Source organism: Gopherus flavomarginatus, chromosome 1 (genome assembly GCF_025201925.1).
Source record: "Gopherus flavomarginatus isolate rGopFla2 chromosome 1, rGopFla2.mat.asm, whole genome shotgun sequence".
In the NCBI taxonomy this organism is placed as follows: Eukaryota; Metazoa; Chordata; order Testudines; family Testudinidae; genus Gopherus; species Gopherus flavomarginatus.
Genome location: NC_066617.1, coordinates 103,611,899 through 103,630,338, shown reverse-complemented (window position 1 = coordinate 103,630,338; position 18,440 = coordinate 103,611,899). Strand labels below are relative to the sequence as shown.

The 18,440-nt window shown below is 43.4% G+C and overlaps 1 protein-coding gene across 1 annotated transcript; it reads right to left on the bottom strand.

The window, feature by feature from the left end:
- Positions 1 to 441: 441 nt before the first annotated feature.
- Positions 442 to 18,030, bottom strand: RTCB (RNA 2',3'-cyclic phosphate and 5'-OH ligase). Its single transcript, XM_050926748.1, has 12 exons — positions 17,794 to 18,030; positions 16,434 to 16,512; positions 15,120 to 15,187; positions 11,927 to 12,026; positions 9,985 to 10,141; positions 9,076 to 9,232; positions 6,608 to 6,767; positions 5,682 to 5,857; positions 4,697 to 4,885; positions 3,977 to 4,087; positions 2,106 to 2,225; positions 442 to 1,563 (listed from the first exon to the last, which is right to left on the bottom strand). The coding sequence occupies exons 1-12, from the start codon at positions 17,884 to 17,886 to the stop codon at positions 1,456 to 1,458; spliced, it is 1,518 nt and encodes a 505-aa protein (XP_050782705.1). The 5' UTR covers positions 17,887 to 18,030; the 3' UTR covers positions 442 to 1,455.
- Between the last annotated feature and the right edge of the window lie 410 nt (positions 18,031 to 18,440).

Genomic DNA, 18,440 nt, shown 5'->3' with positions numbered 1-18,440 from the left:
ATAAGTACATAATCAGACAAGCCCAGGTTGGAGTCTCTACCAGCAGTTAGTTTCTGAACCCCTATTATGGGCATTTTTGCCAGGGTTGCACTTCTGCACTAGCTTCAGGGTTTTATTTTAATATGAGTGCCACCTAGTGTCTGCATTTACAAGCAAGTTTCACCCAGGACAAAAGCAAGGGGGAGGGAGAAGAACTAGTTCTGAGAAAAATGTAATGTTAAACAATTCCATTAAAGTTAAGCACTCATTAGCTATATTAGCATTTCTTGGAACAAACAGTGCTACTAAATGAAAACATTTGTACAATTCATAGTCCACATGTGGACACAACATCTTGGCTATAATCTGAAGTTTTGGTAACTTCTAGACCACAGTATAAACACTTTCTTTTTAATAATCAGCAGTTTCAGCAACACACTGAGGACACCACGCACACTGCAGTGATTTTGTGTTTTCCCATTTTATTTAGAAGTTTCGAGTTCCCAGAAATTCACCAGTTTTGGTGATTTGCCTCCCAAGTCTCAATTACTACTAAACGGAAAACAAAAATAAAGGGCTAATCTGTCAGTCTCAGATCATACTTATCTTCAGTCATGATCCTGCATCTCAATCCACTAAGTCATCCACACAGAAACCCATTGGAGGGAGCTGCGCCAGCAGATCCAATTACAGTTGCAGACCTTTCAAGTCTTATGCTAAGCACATCTGTCAGTTGTTAAGTCACACCATGTGCAAGGTAACATTTGACCTTTTCAATAACATACCCAATAGCACTAGAATTCCCATGAGCCCTTGTGGAACAACTATGAATATCAAAGGAGTCAGTACACCCCAGGGTCATGTTTTAATTATGGGGGCTGTGACTGAACCCTGGTTAGTCTCTCTCATGCTTTTTGTTAGCATTAAGACCACTCCCTACTCATCATGTGTTACATAACTACCACTACCGTAGGTCTACACGGTATAGACTAGTGTTTGCAAACAGAGCATCTTCCCACTGCCAGTTCTGTATGTGACCTGCTAGAGGACTTCAGTTGGCATCAGGAGCTCTGGTCACTTGGGTGCACAGTGAGTTGGGTAAGAGTTATATATTAAATTGGCTGATGAAGGGTGTACTGCCATCTGCAGGCTTATTAGTGACAGTCTGGTTGAGCCAGGTCTGCAGTTCCACTAATGGAATTCCATGCATTTTTGTGGGATCATTATACATAAGGCAACAGCATTGGTTTGGTTACCCCTTCTGCATGCTAAAGAGCACCGTAACAAAAAAAAAAAAAAAAAAAAAAAAAAAAAAAGTTACTTTTGAGACGCCTAGCCCAGTCGTATTTCCAGAATAGGGAGTGTACTATCTGAGCACTCTGCAGTCAAGAGGTATGAAAGATGATGATGACAATTTTAGTCTGTTCCGTGGAAGGCATTGCTATGCCAGTGATTTCTGATGGCCTCAGTCAGATCCTAGCCTTTAATAACAGCAATAGGTCTCAATTTAATAGCTTTCTTGCTGATGCCAGCAGCATGGCAGGTGTTAACCACATCTGTCACATTCTTATAGGATTCTGGTGCCTAAAAAGAGAGAGAGACAAAGTTAGATATGTCTCTTGCTTTACCTTTCTACTCTGTTAAAATAGTTCCTCAATGAGTAAGTTCCCCCTAGTTATTTTTACACAGCTAAAAGATTAGTGAACCACTTGAAGGACATAGCAAGTTTGTCTTATTCTGGGAAGAGGAATCAAGCTATTCTGAAGATATTCAGGAACTGAACTAGCCACCATACTGGACTCAGCAGCAGGAGAGAGGACACCAGGTGCCTGCGCCATGGAACAAGCCACTCCAACTTCCTTCCAGAAAGTGGCAGCCTATAAAGATTAACTTTCACAGTCCTATTAGTGTCTGGAATCATCAGGGAAAACCTCCATGGAGTTTTCCCCTGATGCCATCATTTGGGCAAAGGACTAGATTGGGCTGGTTTCGAATGCAGGCTCTTCACGTGACACCTGGAGAATTTGACAGCTTCCATCAGGAATGCAAGAGTGGCTCCTCTAATGCCCCAGTGGACAATTTGCTGTCTATCAGAGTACACATCCAATCAGAAGTTAAAAACTTACTTCTTCCATGACCAGCTTGGGGGAAGCAACACGGATTGCAATCCCCATGTCAGCCAGCTTGTCCAATACATCCTGGAAGTCCAAGTTTCGTCGAGATTTCGCTCGGGACAATGCACGACCCTAAACAATAGAATTAGATTATTTCACTTTGTTTTGTAGTTACCACGAGGAGTGAGAGTTGCATTACTAAGACCAACAGACAGTAGAAATAAAAATCACACACCTAGGTGTTTCATTCCAGGCAAGACAGCATTTGCAGAAGTAATCATGAACAAATTTTATACTTAAACTAACCAGAGACTCGATGGGATAGAACATCCAGAATGTCTTACTTGAGGTTTACTTTTGGGGGATTTCTGGTGCTATGTAAACAAACCCCAAGTAGCAAAATATTCAGTTTGATGCAAAGATTACATGCCTCAAGAGAGCTGAGAAACAGGAGACAGCAGTAAAATGCATAGGTTTTCTGGGGTCCCTGCATAATTAATAGCACACCCTGAACCGTTGTTAGGGATCACTACATGCACAACAATCCACAGCGTGCAGGTATCTAGGATTCCTGTAGGTCTCTCCAGTGATGAGCTCCCCAAATCTTAAGAACCGGTTCCCTATTGGGTTCTCGGCGGCACTTTTGCGGCAGGAGTGTGTGTCTTCACTCATTGTGGGTTTTCAGCGGCAGGTCCTTCACTCGGAGCGAGTGAAGGACCTGCTGCCGAAGACCCGGTAGGGAACCGCAGAGTGAGTACCGTACAAGCCCCACATGCCTGTCTCTCCCCCACCTCCCCACACCCACTCATCTGACCCCAACCCACATCCTGCCCCTGACTGCTCCCCTCAGAACCCACAAGTTTCTCCTCCCAAACCAGGGTAGCAGCAGCAGCAGCTTCAGGGGCTATTTAAAGGGCCGGGGCTCCCCTGTTCTTACCACCCCGGTCCTTTAAATAGCTGCCGGAACCCTGGGGAAGCAATGGGGCTCCGGCAGCTATTTAAAGGACTGGGGCGGCAGAGGCAGCTAGAGCTCCGGCCCTTTGAAGAGCCCCTGGAGACCCCCCCCACTTATCCCAGGGCTCGGGGGGCTATTTAAAGGGCCAGGGCTCCCCTGCTTCTACCACCCTGGTCCTTTAAATAGCCGCCAGAGCCCTGGAGTAGTAGCCGAGCTCTGGCTGTTATTTAAAGGGCTGAGGCGGTAGGAGCAGCAGGAGCCCCAGACTTTTTAAAACAGCCCCCGGAACCCCACAGCCTTACCCCAGGACTCCAGCAGTGGGGCTCTGGTGGCAATTTAAAGGGCCTGGGTCTCCAGCCCCTGCTGGGAGCCCAATGCCCTTTAAATTGCCCCCCCTGGGGAAGCTGGGCCACCCCTTTAGCAACTGGTTCTACACTGGTTTCTAAATTTAACAACCAGTTCTTGTGAATCGGTGCAAACCGGCTCCGGCTCACCACTGGGTCTCTCTTCAACCAAACTGCTAGGTAGTCAGTATCCACAATCTGGTCTTTAACTGGGTGAGGAAGCTGCAACCATTTCTTTCCACTGTTAAAGAAGCCCTCGCCCCACCTCCTTGCACCAAGGGAAGTGCTTTGCATGGGCATCCTCAAGGCTTCCATTCCAGTTCTTAGTTCTGGGCTGTTAGTGTTTGGTGGTGGGGCTCTGTCCACCACACCAACCCTTTTTGTAGGCAAGGAAACTTAGTGTTAGCCAGAGAAAGAGGCATCGATAGTGCACAAGGCACACCATTTGCAGCACTCCATAGGCTAGAAATCTGGGAATCTTATCTCCCCTACCCACAAGTGTAACAGCACACTGGCTGTCCTCTGAGCAGCTGTTTTTTGGATATCCCATCACAATTCCTTCTTTAACTATTTTTTGTACTTACAGCTCCATGACATGTGGTTCCAAAGGTCTCGGTCATGCCTTGTTCAGTACCAGTAAGAACATAGCTACAGGTTCCCATTGTCCCACCAATCAGTACTGGCTGACCAGTCAGCTAGGGGCACAAAACAAAACAAAACAAAAAAAAATCCCAATTTAAGATCAAAATCATTCAAGATTTAAGACAGTTTTGTTCCATAAACAATATAAAGGGACTAGGGCGCCATCAAATGAATTCAGGATCACATATCCATGAAGGGGTGCTGGCAAGATTCTGGCTGTGTACCCAGGACTCCCGAGTCACTAGATGGACTGGAAAATGCAGGTAGTGTATAACAATGCTCATTATCATGAGGAGGCCAGGTAAACAGACACAGTTTGCCCTAAGGCAGGGGTGGGTGAACTTTTTGGCCTGAGGGCCACAGCTGGTTATGGAAATTTTATGGTGGGCCATGAATGCTCATTAAATTGGGGGTTAGGATGTGGGAAGATCATGCAGGTAATTGTAGCCTGGGGAAGAAAGGTGAATCAGGAAGTGTCCAAAAATTTCAATACAAGCTTGAGGAGGATGGCTGACACTGACAAGTGTTCCAATATAATTAATTAATTTGCTATCCTGTTTGAACTGAAACATTTCAAATCTTCCTGTTAGTAATACAGAAACCCTTCCTATTCATCTGAAACCCCCTCCTCTGCCTCCACCTCCCTCTAAAGTTAACCATACTTGGTAATCAACAGCAATGAGAGGATGATGAGGAGGAAAAGCCCTGGTCGATCCCTTTCTGTGCACCAGCAGGGTCCGCTCTTTTCCATCCACCACATGCTGCTCCACTTTGGCAATGTTATGAGACACATCATAGATGACATGAAGATCTAGATCATCAGGGGTTGTGTTGAAGACTTTAGCGAAGGCCTGAGAGAGAAAGTTTGGATGTAACACACAGGAGCAATCTCTCACAGCTATAGAAGCCTTGAAGCTCTCTCTCTGATTTTTAAGGGTTAAAGGCAGCAGACTCATTTGAAAATGGCCTGTCATGGGAAACTGTGTGTCAGAAAACAGACTACTGCAACTAGATGAAGTGACAGGTAAGGCAACACTTTCAGTTCAGCCTCCCTGGTTCTAGAAACACTGGGCCAAATGTAGCCCTGGCATAAGTGAATGCAACTGCACTGAAGTCAATTGAGCTGTGCAAAATTTACTCTACAACCGAATTGGACCGATTATCTGTTCACTGGCAGGATGGATCCTTCTAGAAGTATTAGAAATCAAATCAGGAAGACTTAAAAACACCAGAGATCAATAAAAAAAAGCTGTGAAACACCATGCTTTAATTTCCTCTTCTGCCAGTTTGAAGGTAACAATAGAGACTTCAGAACTTAGCTTTTGAAAATCGAGCATTGGCACTTCTGAAAATTTTACCCCTCTCAAAACAGGCAGAAGAAGAAATGTTAAGACGTGTTATTCTACATCTTTTAGATGTAGCCCAGATGTAACCCAGTGAGACTTTTCTGCTGGTAAAAAGGTATTGGACTGATTGCTCTTGAGACTGAAGAGTTCTCTTAAACCAAGAGGTTGATACAGCACAGGCAGCAGAAAAGTACAAGCTTCACCCAGCAGATCATCATGGCTCAAAAATGTTTACCACCTTGTTCCTGGGACCTTTAGAAGAACCCGAATACTTGCAGCAGAACAGAAGCTCGGCTCCTACCTGTCTGGTTAGGAAAGTCATGGAAGAGCGGTTGACCCATGCATAGTTCCCAGCTGCTGCCATTCCCTTTAGGTAGTCCTGTCCCTCTGGGGAGGCAATTCTGGCACATGCCAACTGACGATCATTAACTATGATCTTGTCCCGTTTCATGGCTTTCTCCATAGCCACTAAAGCATCTGGGGAAAAACAAACAATACAACCAGCCTGTCACCTCTACCTTGAAAGACTTTAGATCTCGATTCACAGGCACAAAACACAGCTCCCCCCTCAGAGGTACCAGAAGGTGGTTGAACCTTCAACTTCCTTTTAAAATTAGAAGCGAATGTGTGGAATGACGACTTCAGTTGTTGGTACACAGGGCCCCACAGTACCACCTTCAGAGTGAAAGTGATGGAACTAGGTGCCTGGGAGAAAAGACATGCTCAAAGGAGCACGTGTTTTAACTACTTAAGAGGTACAGTTAGAGTTCTAGGAGTATGGTTTAGAGGTCTGAGCACAGCACTCAGTGCAGAACTCTGATATTCTAAACACAGCTCTAACACTGACTTTTTCTGTGATCTCTGGAAAGTTACCACCTCTTTCCTTTTCCTCTTATTTCTATTGCAATAGTGCCTAGGGATCCCAACCAAGGATTAGAGTCTCACTGTACTAAGCAAATACAGACAAATAAAGAAAGACAGCTTCTGCCATAGAGAGCTCACAATCTAGATATCTGTCCCATTCCCCCCCAATCTCAAATGGAGATAATTACCTACCTCATAAGGCTGTTTAAGGATTAACTCATTGTTTTTAAAGCACAATATAAGTACTGCATATATTCTAACAAACTTGACTGATTAATAGGGTTTATTGTGAGCAGCAGACTATTCTGAAGAGATTTTATCTTACTTCAGCTCTTACAAAAGTAATCTTATCACAGAATATACCTGTAGCTACTTGATGGCCCAGGCCTCTGCTGCCGCTGTGGATCATTACACATACTTGACCTTTGTGATCAATGCCCATCTTCCTGGCAGCATACTCGTTATAAATGTCATCCACCACTTGGATCTCAGCATAATGGTTTCCGGCTCCCAGGGTCCCCAGCTGCCAAGTACAACAACATATCTTAGCCATCTACTGATTAGACGCTGGACAAAAAGTGAGCCTTTGGAAACAGAGCTATGGCTGTCTCCTTTGGAGGGGATTATGAATGAAGAGTCATGGGTTTATGTGCAATATGGTGAATTGTAATAGAATGTGGTTAGAGAGTGGCAGTAGTGCTGCCACTTTCAGCAAACACACTGAGGAATACTTAAAAAGGAAAGAAAAGATTCTAAAACACAGATAGTAAAAAGAAGCTGCCTTTACATAGCCTTAGTAATAGGGCTGCGGCAATGTCTACGCTAGAGTTTACAGCGGCACAGCTGTAGCAATGCAGCTGTGCCACTGTAAGATCTCGCGTGTGTCAAACAGATAGCTAAGGGTTAATGCCTCTTTCACCTGTAAAGGGTTAACAAACAGTGACCTGCAACACCTGACCAGAGGACCAATCAGGAGACAAGATACTTTCAAATCTCGGTGGAGGGAAGCCTTTGTATGCGTTTTTGGGTTTGGCTTTGTTCTCTCTGGACTCAGAGTGACCATACGTACCTACAGGCTCTCTAATCTTCTATTCCCATTTTGTGAGTAAAAAGGTAGAAAGGCGGTATAGTCTTTTTATTTCTTTTCCTTTATTTGCAATTGTGTAGTTTGCTGGAAGTATTTTAAATTGTATTTGCTGGGGAGAGGCTTCTTTTTAGTTTCTATAAGCTGACAGACCCTGTAACTTTTTACCATCTAGATTGCAGAGATAGACCTTTTACTTTTTTTTTTCCTTTCTTTTTATTAAAAAGTTTTGCTTTTTAAGACCTGTATGATTTTTTCTCCTTGTTGAGGCTCAAGGGAATTGAGTCTGTACCTAACAGGGAGGGAGGGGAGAAGGGGGAATCCTTTTGTTTTAGATTCACGGAACTTGAATCTGGATTGCCTCTGGGGGAAGGTATCATTCCTCTCTGTGTGGTGATTCAAGGAGTTGAATCACGGTGATCTCTTAGTGTACCCAGGGCGGGAAAGAGCTGGGAGGAAGAAAGGAGGGGGAAGGGAAATGGTTTATTCCCCTTTGTTGTGAGACTGAAGGAATTTGGGTCTTGGGGTCCCCAGGGAAGGTTTTGGGGGAGACCAGAGTCTATCAGGCGCTCTACTCTAAGTCCTGATTGGTGGCAGCACTACAGGATCTAAACTGGTAATTAAGCTTAAGGGAATTCATTCTAGTACCCATATTTTGGATGCTAAGGTTCAGATTTGGGAATTATACTATGACAGCATGTAACTGCTCTATGCAAATAGGAGAGAGTTCTCCCATTGACATAATTAAACCAACCTCAACAACTGGCAGTAGCTATATCGGCAGCTAAACCTCTAATGCCAACATAGTGCTGCGTACACTACAACTTATGCCAGTATGGGGTGTGTTTTTTTTCACACCCGAGAGCAACATAAGTTTTGCTAACATAAGTGGTAGCGTAGACATGACCAAAAAGTTCATAAATACAACAAACAGGTGGAATTTTTTAAAGCTACATTCCTGGAGAAGTCAGTCAATGATGGAGATGTGGTCTGAGTATAGGACTGTGAGCCAGAATCTCCCAACTTCTAATCCTGGTTTTGACACCAACTCTGTACATTTGGGAAATTCACTGAACTATGTGAAACAGATTACTACCTGCTCCACAGGTAATTACATGAAGGTTAAATGCTTGCAAAATTCTTTAAAGATTAAAATGCTTTGGAATTGCAATATATTCTCATTAATAATGCCCAAGAGAGTTGGAGGAAGCAGCTCTTAAATTATAGCAATGGTATGATCTCTACTCTAGCCAGCATTACCAACCCAGGCAATGGAAGTTAAATACAGTTCTCTTGCACGGCAGGCCAGAATTTTAGAACTAAGTCACACGACACGTTCAAGGTTTGTTTTTTGTTTTGTTTTTTTTTTTAAATACATTGTTGGCTCAGACAATTTAAGTCAATGTAACCAGAAAAAAAAAAAAAAATCTAGACAAGCTACCAATCCTAAAAGGTTGACAAGTGCTAGTAGTGATGAATTCAAACAGTTAGGGCCAGCTGTTTCACGACAGATGGGAGGGCAATTTTATATATAGGTAAGAATTAAGTTACAGTTCTCACTGTAGTTTGTTTCTCCCTATTCTAGCTCTGTCAGAAAACAGATTCAAAATCATAACCCCTCCCAAAGCAAGGCTAGTCAAAGCCTATATAAACACAGGGCATGAGTTACAGAAATGAATAAGCTAAGTTTTTCTTCCTGTTGTTTTAAACCTCAAAGTGTGTACAACCACCTTACAGGTAACATTACCTGAGGCAAACCTCTTTTCTTAGCTCTTGACGAGACCTTATTGGGATCAGCCTGCAGCATCCTTCCATACTCCTCACAGTGCTCCTTGTCCTCTGCCCAGGCATAGCCTTCCCGGAGAGACCAGTCCACACCCATCTCCAGGGCCTCCTCCAAGTCCCTGCAATCATCAAGACACTTTCCTCAAACTCTTAAATAAGTAATAGCAAAGTTAACCTTACATGTGATCCAAGGGTTCACATCCATGTCTGAAACAGTGAAAAGCCCATGAGTTCACTCAACTCTTTGCTGACAATCCAAAAGCCAGTTCCACAGAGACAAAATTTGTGAATAAAGCCACTTGCAACTTCATTGCTTCCCCTGCCCCATATCAGGGCAACATCTATCTATACCGGGGTTGGCAACCTTTCAGAATTGGTGTGCCAAGTCTTCATTTATTCACTGTAATTTAAGGTTTTGTGTGCCAGTCATATATTTTACATTTACAGAGGTCAGCAGATGGAACCCCAGACTGGCAGCAACCTGAGCGGGGCCAGCAGCCATCCATCCATCCAGGGAGGCAGGCCAGGCTGAGCAGGGCCTGTGGACAGAACTCCAGGCCAGCAGCAGAGTGCCACTGAAAATCAGCTTGTGTGCCACCTTTGGCACACGTGCCATAAGCTGCTGACCCCTGACCTATACAATTAAAGAAACCCTCCATTAGGAGAACTGAACCTTTAAACCACCCTTAATTAATCCTCGGATGCCTAGATGGCTTTGTACTATTATTTCTAGCTGTTTGTGTAGGGGGAAAGGAATGAGCCAGGAAGTTTCTTTCCACCTCCTTCCAGCCTCCCACCTGCAAATCCCTTATCAAAACAAAGGCCAGACACTGCCCATCCCCCAGAAGTGCACACAAAGTCATTTACTTACTTGGCATTCATGGGGATAACACCCTTGGAGCCCACGCCAACTGGAATATGGTCAAACATGGCTTGGGCGAGCTGTTCCTTCACGGGTTGGACATCACTTTCATCCAGATTTGTACGCAGCAATCGGACACCACAGTTGATGTCAAACCCGACACCACCTGAAGGTATAAAAACAAAAACACACACAAAGTTAATAGATGGGGCTGCTCAGTTGTGGGCCACAGAGTGCTACACTGCAGCATTTGGCTACGTTCATCTTTAACCCTGATGTGCTTCCTGATAGAGAAAGTTTTGCATACTAGGACCTGAAGTCTTCATCAGTCCTACCATCATATTAAATGGGAGGACAGCTGCAATCTGCTTCATTTTAGTGAATTTCCATGCAGTCTGTAGGACCCTGGCAAGTTGACAATGCAATCCCCAAATAGGTCAAATCTGACACTGTTAATGAACAGTTCATTACTGTTAATGAAAAGTATTCCATATCCACAACACCTTCACTCAGTGCTACAGGAGTACTCCCCATCTCTGGATACTGTGCTAAATCATGGAAAGAAAAACACAGTCTCCCACAAAATTCTTAACTTGTAAAGTTGCTCCTGTAATTAATATAGAAATGCCTATCCAAACTACCCAACAAGCACATTACAATTAAAATACACTGATTTTCTACCCTACTCAACACTGCCTTTTCCATTTCTAATTTAAGTTATTTGGAAAAAAAAAAAAAAAAAGATCTTTGTATTTAAGGGTAGCAGGCTTTTAAAATAGTGCAAAAAGTATTCTCTGGAAGATAAAGAGCAAGCTCTCCCTGCTGTCACATTTTGGCAGTAAAATGTGACCCAAGAGTGTTTGTGTTAAGTGATACTTTATTTCACTATTACAGTGGGATTAGAGAAGAGTGATGAGAATTTTCAAGGACGTGGAGAAACTCACAAGAGCGATGGGATTATTTATCTAGAAAGGAGACAAATAAGAGGACATTAAATAATGACTGGCCTAAAACAAGATAGATTGGGAACTTCTCTTCTCCTTGTCTCAAAGCACAAGAGCAAGGGAAATGGAATTAAAAGCTGGGAAATTCAACACTGATAAAAGGAAATTCACACATTGTGTGAGAAAATAACTCTGGAACTTGGTACCACAGGAACAGCTGAGGCCAAGAACTTAAGATTCAAAAATGGATTGGTTGTTTATATAGATGTCAAGAATATCCAGAGATAATTAATGACAAAATTTTTGGAAAGCATACTAATCTTGCTTTAGAGCCAGTATCTAACTATTAGAGATCAGGATGAGACCTATTTAGAGGGCAGATTATTCTAAATCTGTCTATGACAGGGTTCTAAAGCCTTCCTCTGAAACATCTGGTGCTGACCAGTGCCAGAGCAAGATACTGGACTAGATGGACTTGGGGTCTGGTTCATTATGGCAATATCTGTGTTCCCATACACAGTTTAGAATAACTACTGGCATCTGACAGCACAGAGGTGTTTCCAAATGGTTAATAAGGTGAACTGAAAAGTTATTTAAAAAAAATGAGGCAAAACTATTTAAATCCTAAATCCTTAACATAAACAGGCAAACATTTTAAAACTAGAGTTAAAAATCAGTCTTCTTTTACCTGCCCAAAACCAAGTTCAGGGGTTCTGGGCTCTCTCTTCAGAAGTTGGGAACAGACACCCAAAACATCGTGAAGAGAGCAAGGCTCCCTGCATTATTTAGGTGCTTTGGTTGTAATTAACTCCTGCAGAAAAAACAGAACTTAGGATGCATGAACTGGTATCTTAACAGAGAAACTTTTCAGGTCACTATTGAAAACATTTCACTTTACTTCTGTACTGTAAAAATGTGGGGATCTCAAACAGCTATTTCAAGAAAGAATTTCAGATCACCAAAGACATTTCTCTAAGTATATTAGGTCAGACTCAAATTACTCTTACCTGGTGACACCACTGCGTCTAGGTCACTCATGTCAAATGCTGCCATGTTACCAATGGCAAACCCATAGCCAGAATGTACATCAGGAAGCCCAATAGATCTCTGAAAGAAAGTTTATCAGATTTCAAAAGGGCAATGGAAAGACTTCTTTTAAATTATATCCAACTCTGTTCCACATATGGACAGGCACAACGTAAAGCTTATATGAGACTAGTCACCAGTAACAGCATCAGGGGCAGTTCACAGATCCACACACCAGTCATCTACTTGGATTCAGAGTTCCCACATTCCGCACGGACACAGGAAAAAACTTTTGAATTGAATTGTGGTATCTAAACTGATAAGCAATCATCTGCCTCATTCAATTAAACTGGATTTTATGACAAGCCCACACTCAAAGGCACAGAAGTTTAAGCATGCAGAAAGTCACTCAAAATGCCAGCAAACTGCAAACAAAGGAAAGAAAAAAAAAGCCATGAAGTAAGAGGCAAGCAGGAAACAGACAGCATTTTCCAATATTGAATTGTATAACTGCACACAAACCAAGGAAGTGCTTCATCCCAATGGGTGAAACAAAAAACAACAACCACCCAAGAGGTAGAGGCCCTTTTGCAGATACTTTATTTTATAATGTCTAAAAGAGGCCTGCCCTGCCCTTCCTCTCCCCAACAACACTAGAAATTCAGATTGTGTCTGTACTACTTCGCCATAGAGTCTCCCAGGAATGACTTCACAGCTTTCATGAAAATGAACCTAATTGATAAGGGTTGTGATTTTTAGTCAGATTGTTCAAACAGTTTTAAACACTTATTTAAAACACAAGCATTGGGAAGAAAAGCTGTTTATTAAGAATTCAACCTTTTCCCCTGTCCTAAGAAAGCTCGGTTTACAACCAGGAAGTCCTCTAACACAGACAAAAGTCTGGAATGGACATTTCTGTGGTAAGACATAAGCTGAAAAGCAACTTTAAAGAACAGGCCACAAAACAAACAAAATCTGCATCCCCAATTCTTCTCCTTTACATGTCATCTGTAAGAACTTTTATAACCCCAAGGGCAGCAATTTATTGCAAAAAACAAGTTAGAGCTTTTGCTGAGTTACCATGTAAAACAATTAAAAATGAAACCACCATGTTGCTTATTGACAGTTAATAAAAACAAAAAGTAATTCAGCCCCTACAAACACACTTTACTCTCAGCTTCCTGAAAAGTGACACCCTATCATGTATAGAAGTTTCTTAAATTTATTAGAAGCAAAAAAGACAGACAAAGAAAATGTAGGTCCACTATTAAGTGGGGAAGGAGAACTAACAACACATGACACCAAGAAGGCTGAGGTGTTTTAATGCTTTTGTCTTTACAAAGAAAAAAAAAAATTAAAATGGTGACCAGATGGTTAACACAATATCAACAACAAGGGGAAGGGACACAAGCCAGAACAAGGAAAGAACACGTTCAAGATATTTAGATAATTTAGATGTATTCAAGTTGGTCAGGCCTGACAAAATTCCCCCTAGGGTAGTAAAGGAACTAGCAGAAGCAGTCTTGGAACCACTGGTGATTATTTTCAAGAATTCATGGAGAATGGGTGAGGTGAGGACTGGAGATTGGCAAACACAGTATCTATTTTTACAAAGGGGAACAATAAGGATCCAGGGAATTATAGATCAGTTGACCTAACTTCAATACCTGGGAAGATATTTGAACAAATTATTAAAATAATCAATTTATAAGAACCTAAAGAACAACAGAGTAATAAATCATGGCCAGCATGGACACAAACAAAATCACGCCAAAGGAACCTAATTTCCTTCTTTGATAGGATTACTGGCATAGTGGATAAGGGAGAGCAGTAGACCTGATATATCTCGATTTTAAAAGGTTTTTGACACAGTCGAATTCTCATAAGCAAATTAGGAAAATATGGTCTAGATGAAGTTACTATAAAGTGGTTGCACAATTGGTTGAAAGATTGTACTCACTGGGTAGTTATCGAAGTTTCATTGTTAAACTGGGAAGATGTATCTAGTGGGGCACTGCAAGGGTCTGTCATGGGTCTAGTACTTTTCAAGATTTTCATTAAAGAATTGGATAATGAGTGGAGAGAATGCTTATAAAAGTTGCAGATTACAGCAAACTGGGAGGGGTTGCAAGCACTTTGGAGGACAATATTAGAATTCTAAATGGCCGTGACAAATTGAAGAATTGGTCTGAAATAAAAAAGAAGATGAAATTCCGTAAAGTAGTACACTTAGGACAGGAAAAAAAAAAATCAAGTGTGCAAATATAAAATGGGGAATAAATGACCAGTAGTACTGCAGAAAAGGATTTGGGAATTATCATGGATCACAAATTGATGAGCCAACATAATGCAGCTGCAAAAAGGATAATAGCATTCTGGGGTGTATTAAGTGGAATGTTGAATGTAAGACATGGAAGGTAATTGTCCTGAATAGGCCTCAGCTGAAGTACTGTGTTCAGTTTTGGGTGTTACCTTTTAGGAAAGATATAGACACGAGTCTCTCAGAGGAGAGCAACATAAATGATCAAACATTTCCAAAGTCTGACTTCTCAGGAAAGGTTTACCTAACCTCCCCACCAAAACTAGGCATGTTTAGTTTTGAGAAAAGATGACTGGGGGGAGGGGTTGCTAATAACAGTCTTCAAATACGTGAAGGGCAGTTATAAAGCAAATAGTGGTAAATTGTTCTCCACGTCCCATGAAGGCAAGACTAGAAATAACTGACTTAATCTGCAGCTTGGGAGATTTTAGAAAAAAAAAAAAAAAAACAACTTTCTAACCATAAGGATAGTTAAACACTGTAACAAGTTTCCAAAGGAGGACATGTAATTGTCCTAACTGGAGGTTTTTAAGAGCAATTACACAAACACCTGTCAGGTCTGGTCTAGGTTTACTAGGTCCTGACTCGGTGGGGTAGGGGGGCTGGATTATCATATCTACTTTTTCAATTATCTCCACTGTAACTGTTTCCTTGGGAGAGTACCAGCAAGATAACAGCTGCTGACCTTTAATCCATACATATACAAAAGGAAAGCCATGATTTCAGGGGTGGGTCCCAAATGCACAGCTCTCTTGAAACGAAATTCTGCACTCTAGCTCCCAACATGGCCACCATTTCGAAAACATCAACCAATTGGGGAGGGGAGAGAACAATTCTTCAGATCAGTCACTCACATGAATAATGCCAGGTAGTGCAGCCACATTCCCAATCTGTTTCATGGCCGGCAAGAATCCACCGGCACCTGAAAGAAGAAAACTGAAAGTTTATCCAAGGGACTTGCTAACGAACAGTGCTACCATGTCAGTCAAGTCGCTGACTCAAATCTAGGCAGATCAGTAGTGACCAGAAGTCATTTCAATCTGGTGGAAAATGCCTGGCACCTTGGGGAGCTACAGCTCCATTACACTGAAGAGTTTCTGAAATTCTCCCACTGTGGCTCCAGTATCAATGCAGCTTCCACTGTTGCTAGCATCAAACTGCTGGTATAGGCCACCTGTCTACATTTTTACCGCCATATAATCTAGGCCTGTATAAAGGAATTCAAAATGCTGGTTCAGTGTACAACAGAGCTCCCACAAGTGCTAGATTAAAAAAAGGTGGGATAATTACTGAAAATCCTCATTAGACCATACCTCAATGAAATAAGTCTAGTGGCACCAGTACACAGGTGTCGCCATAACACAAACCACCTCCACAATTGGCACTCTTGTTGGTAAATATCAAAAGATAAGCCAAGGACTGACTGGGGTATGGAGAATGAACTCCCTTTTCTTCCCTCTCTGTGATCCTTGCCGCATTCCAGGTCAATGCGGAGGCACTGTCAGGAAGCTTGCACTCTTGATGTCCATGCTGTACCAATATCATGAAGGTAGAAACCTTCAGAGGACAGTGCCAAGTCAATTTAGGCCTATGTTTATATTTATATATAAAGAGGTTACAAAACCTAAGATCAACAGAAACATCCCCATGTTTGTTGTTTTAGCTTCCTCTCTATTATATATTGAAGATTTCCTTCCTGCATTGTGCTGTCACATGAGAACCAGAAATTAACTGACAAGTCTATTTTCATAGGCACCTCTGAGTGACATACAGGAAATAACTAAAAGGATATAATTATGAAAAGTGCAGTATGTTTTAAAATCCCTTTAATTTTCAATTTTCTAAAGTTCTTAACACAAGAATTTATTAATTATTTTTTAAACTTGCTTAAGTACCTTGCAGTCACCAGGACTGGCAAGCCAACATGTTTCAGCAGCAATATTTTCAGGATAGCAGTGTTGTCAGGCACACAGGCAGTGCATAATGTCATGGCTGGACATAAGAGTAGCCTTCACTACATAATTTCACTGTTTTCTTTGATGCATGCAAGCCACATTAATTCAGGGTCAAGGCTTTTTTAGGAAGTGAGGGTGAAAGAAGTGAAATAAGGGAAGCAAGTGTTTGAAATTTAATGAAAACAAATGAGAACGGGATCTTCCTGTACTTACCTCCACCTCTGCAGGCATTTCGTAACTCCTCAAACATTAATTTCTCTAGCGGCTCATTTACATAAAACACTCCTTCCACCTAGAGGCAAACACCACAAGAAGGGGAAGAGACAAAATAATGAATTGTTAGTCTTAGAAAAACTCACTGCCACTAGCAGGACTACACTATAGAACAAAAACTGCCAAGATGAATGGTATTTAAGTGTATTTTTTTGTCATTTTCTTGCCATTGTTTATTTAGAAGCATAGTATTTTATTAGGTTTTTGGTAGTGCTTAAGACATGCTAGGCACTTCCTAAAGACACAATCCTTGCTCCAAGAAGTTTACAATCTAAACTTTCAAGCCTGCAAACACTTAGGCCACGTCTATACGTACAGTGCTGCAGCAGCATAGCTCTACTGATACAACTGTGCCACTACAGTGAGTCTGGTGAAGATGCTCTATGGCAATGGGAGAGAGCTCTCCCAGCGGCATAATAAAACACCTCTGCGAGTGGCAGAAGCTATGTCAGCAGGAGAAGTTCTGTTGACATAGCACTCTGCACAGGAGCGCTTATGTCAGAGTAACTTATGATGCTCAGAGGTTAGTTTTTTCACACCCTGAGCAACATAAATTATGCCAACATAGGTTGTAGCATAGATATAGCTTTAGGCACAAAACTGCTGATATGCATTAGTACCTGTAGTATTAGGCCCTAAAGGCAGACAGATGTGAGGGAGAACAGAGGTGGTGTATACGTGGCCCAGATGGTGCCTAGGCGAGGCTCCTAACTTGTACTTCTGGAATTAGACACAATTACACCTTGGAGCATTATGCCCGGCACACCAGGATGCTCTCTCTTAAGTTTATTTTAATATTGCCAGATTCACACTCTATGGGAATCGTTAAGTAAGGATGAAGAAAAAAAATTCCAGTGGCACCTGAGCTCTCTGGGGTCGGGGGAAGAATTGTGCCTGCCTCCAGGAGGCCCCCACCGCCAGATCCCAGCAGCCACTTGCTTTATTTTCAACAAGCACCTTGGGGCTTTCTCCTCGGCTGCCGCTCAGCTGGGGAAGAGGCTTCCGCGAGAGCTGCTGGGCAAAGGCATCGCCGAGGTGCCCCTTTGGCCTGAGCCGACGCAGCACCAGCCCAGGGCGCCCCGCTCAGCCACTGGGTCTGGTCCCAGGCTCAGGCCTCACGGACAGCAACAGGCTACGCACCGCCACGGGCTCCGCCTCCCTCCTCACGGCGCGGGGGCGCCAGCGGCCCCAGGGCGAAGGGAGTCTCGGGGCAGCCCAACCCCCCGCTCGGGCTCCGCGCGCGCTGAACGGTCGGTCACTGCGGAGCGTGAGCCCAGGACCGCCCCCCCCCGGAGCTCACGTTCATGTTGGGCACGAAGCCCTTCCTGATCCTCCAGCTGGTCCTGTTCAGCTTGTCCAGGTATTGCAGCTCATCGTTGTAGCTGCGGCTCATGGCGGCGGCCTGTAGACTCCGTGTCACACCCCCCGCTCCAACTTCCGCACGGTGCAACGGGGGCCGCCGAGGCTCAGGCTCTTTCAGAAGGCGAAAATATAGCGAATGGGAGGGCAGTAGTAGAGGTTGGACGGGACCCGCCGAGGCTCACACTTCATCCGTTCAGTCTGGAACGTTACATTACGCCAGCCCTGCGGTGCTCTGCAGCGCCCTCTAGCGGCCGAGCGCGGCGCTGAGCCGTCGGGAGGGTCGCCCCGCCCCGTGTGGTGTGAGGGCGGCGCGTGGCAGGAGACCATCCCGGCAGAGCCCCACTGCGGGGAGCCAGCGCGCGTGGCCCCCTCACAAGGCCAGTGCTGTGCAGAGCGCAGTGGCAGGGGGTTCTGCAGCCACTAGGTCCCTGCAGGGAAGGGGACGCTGGGGGCTATGGTGACCAGATCATGTCCTGATTTGATAGGGACAGTCCCGATTTTTGGGTCTTTTTTTATAGGCTCCTATTACCCCCCACCCTCTGTCCTGATTTTTCAAATTTGCTGTCCGATCACCCTACCGGTGGG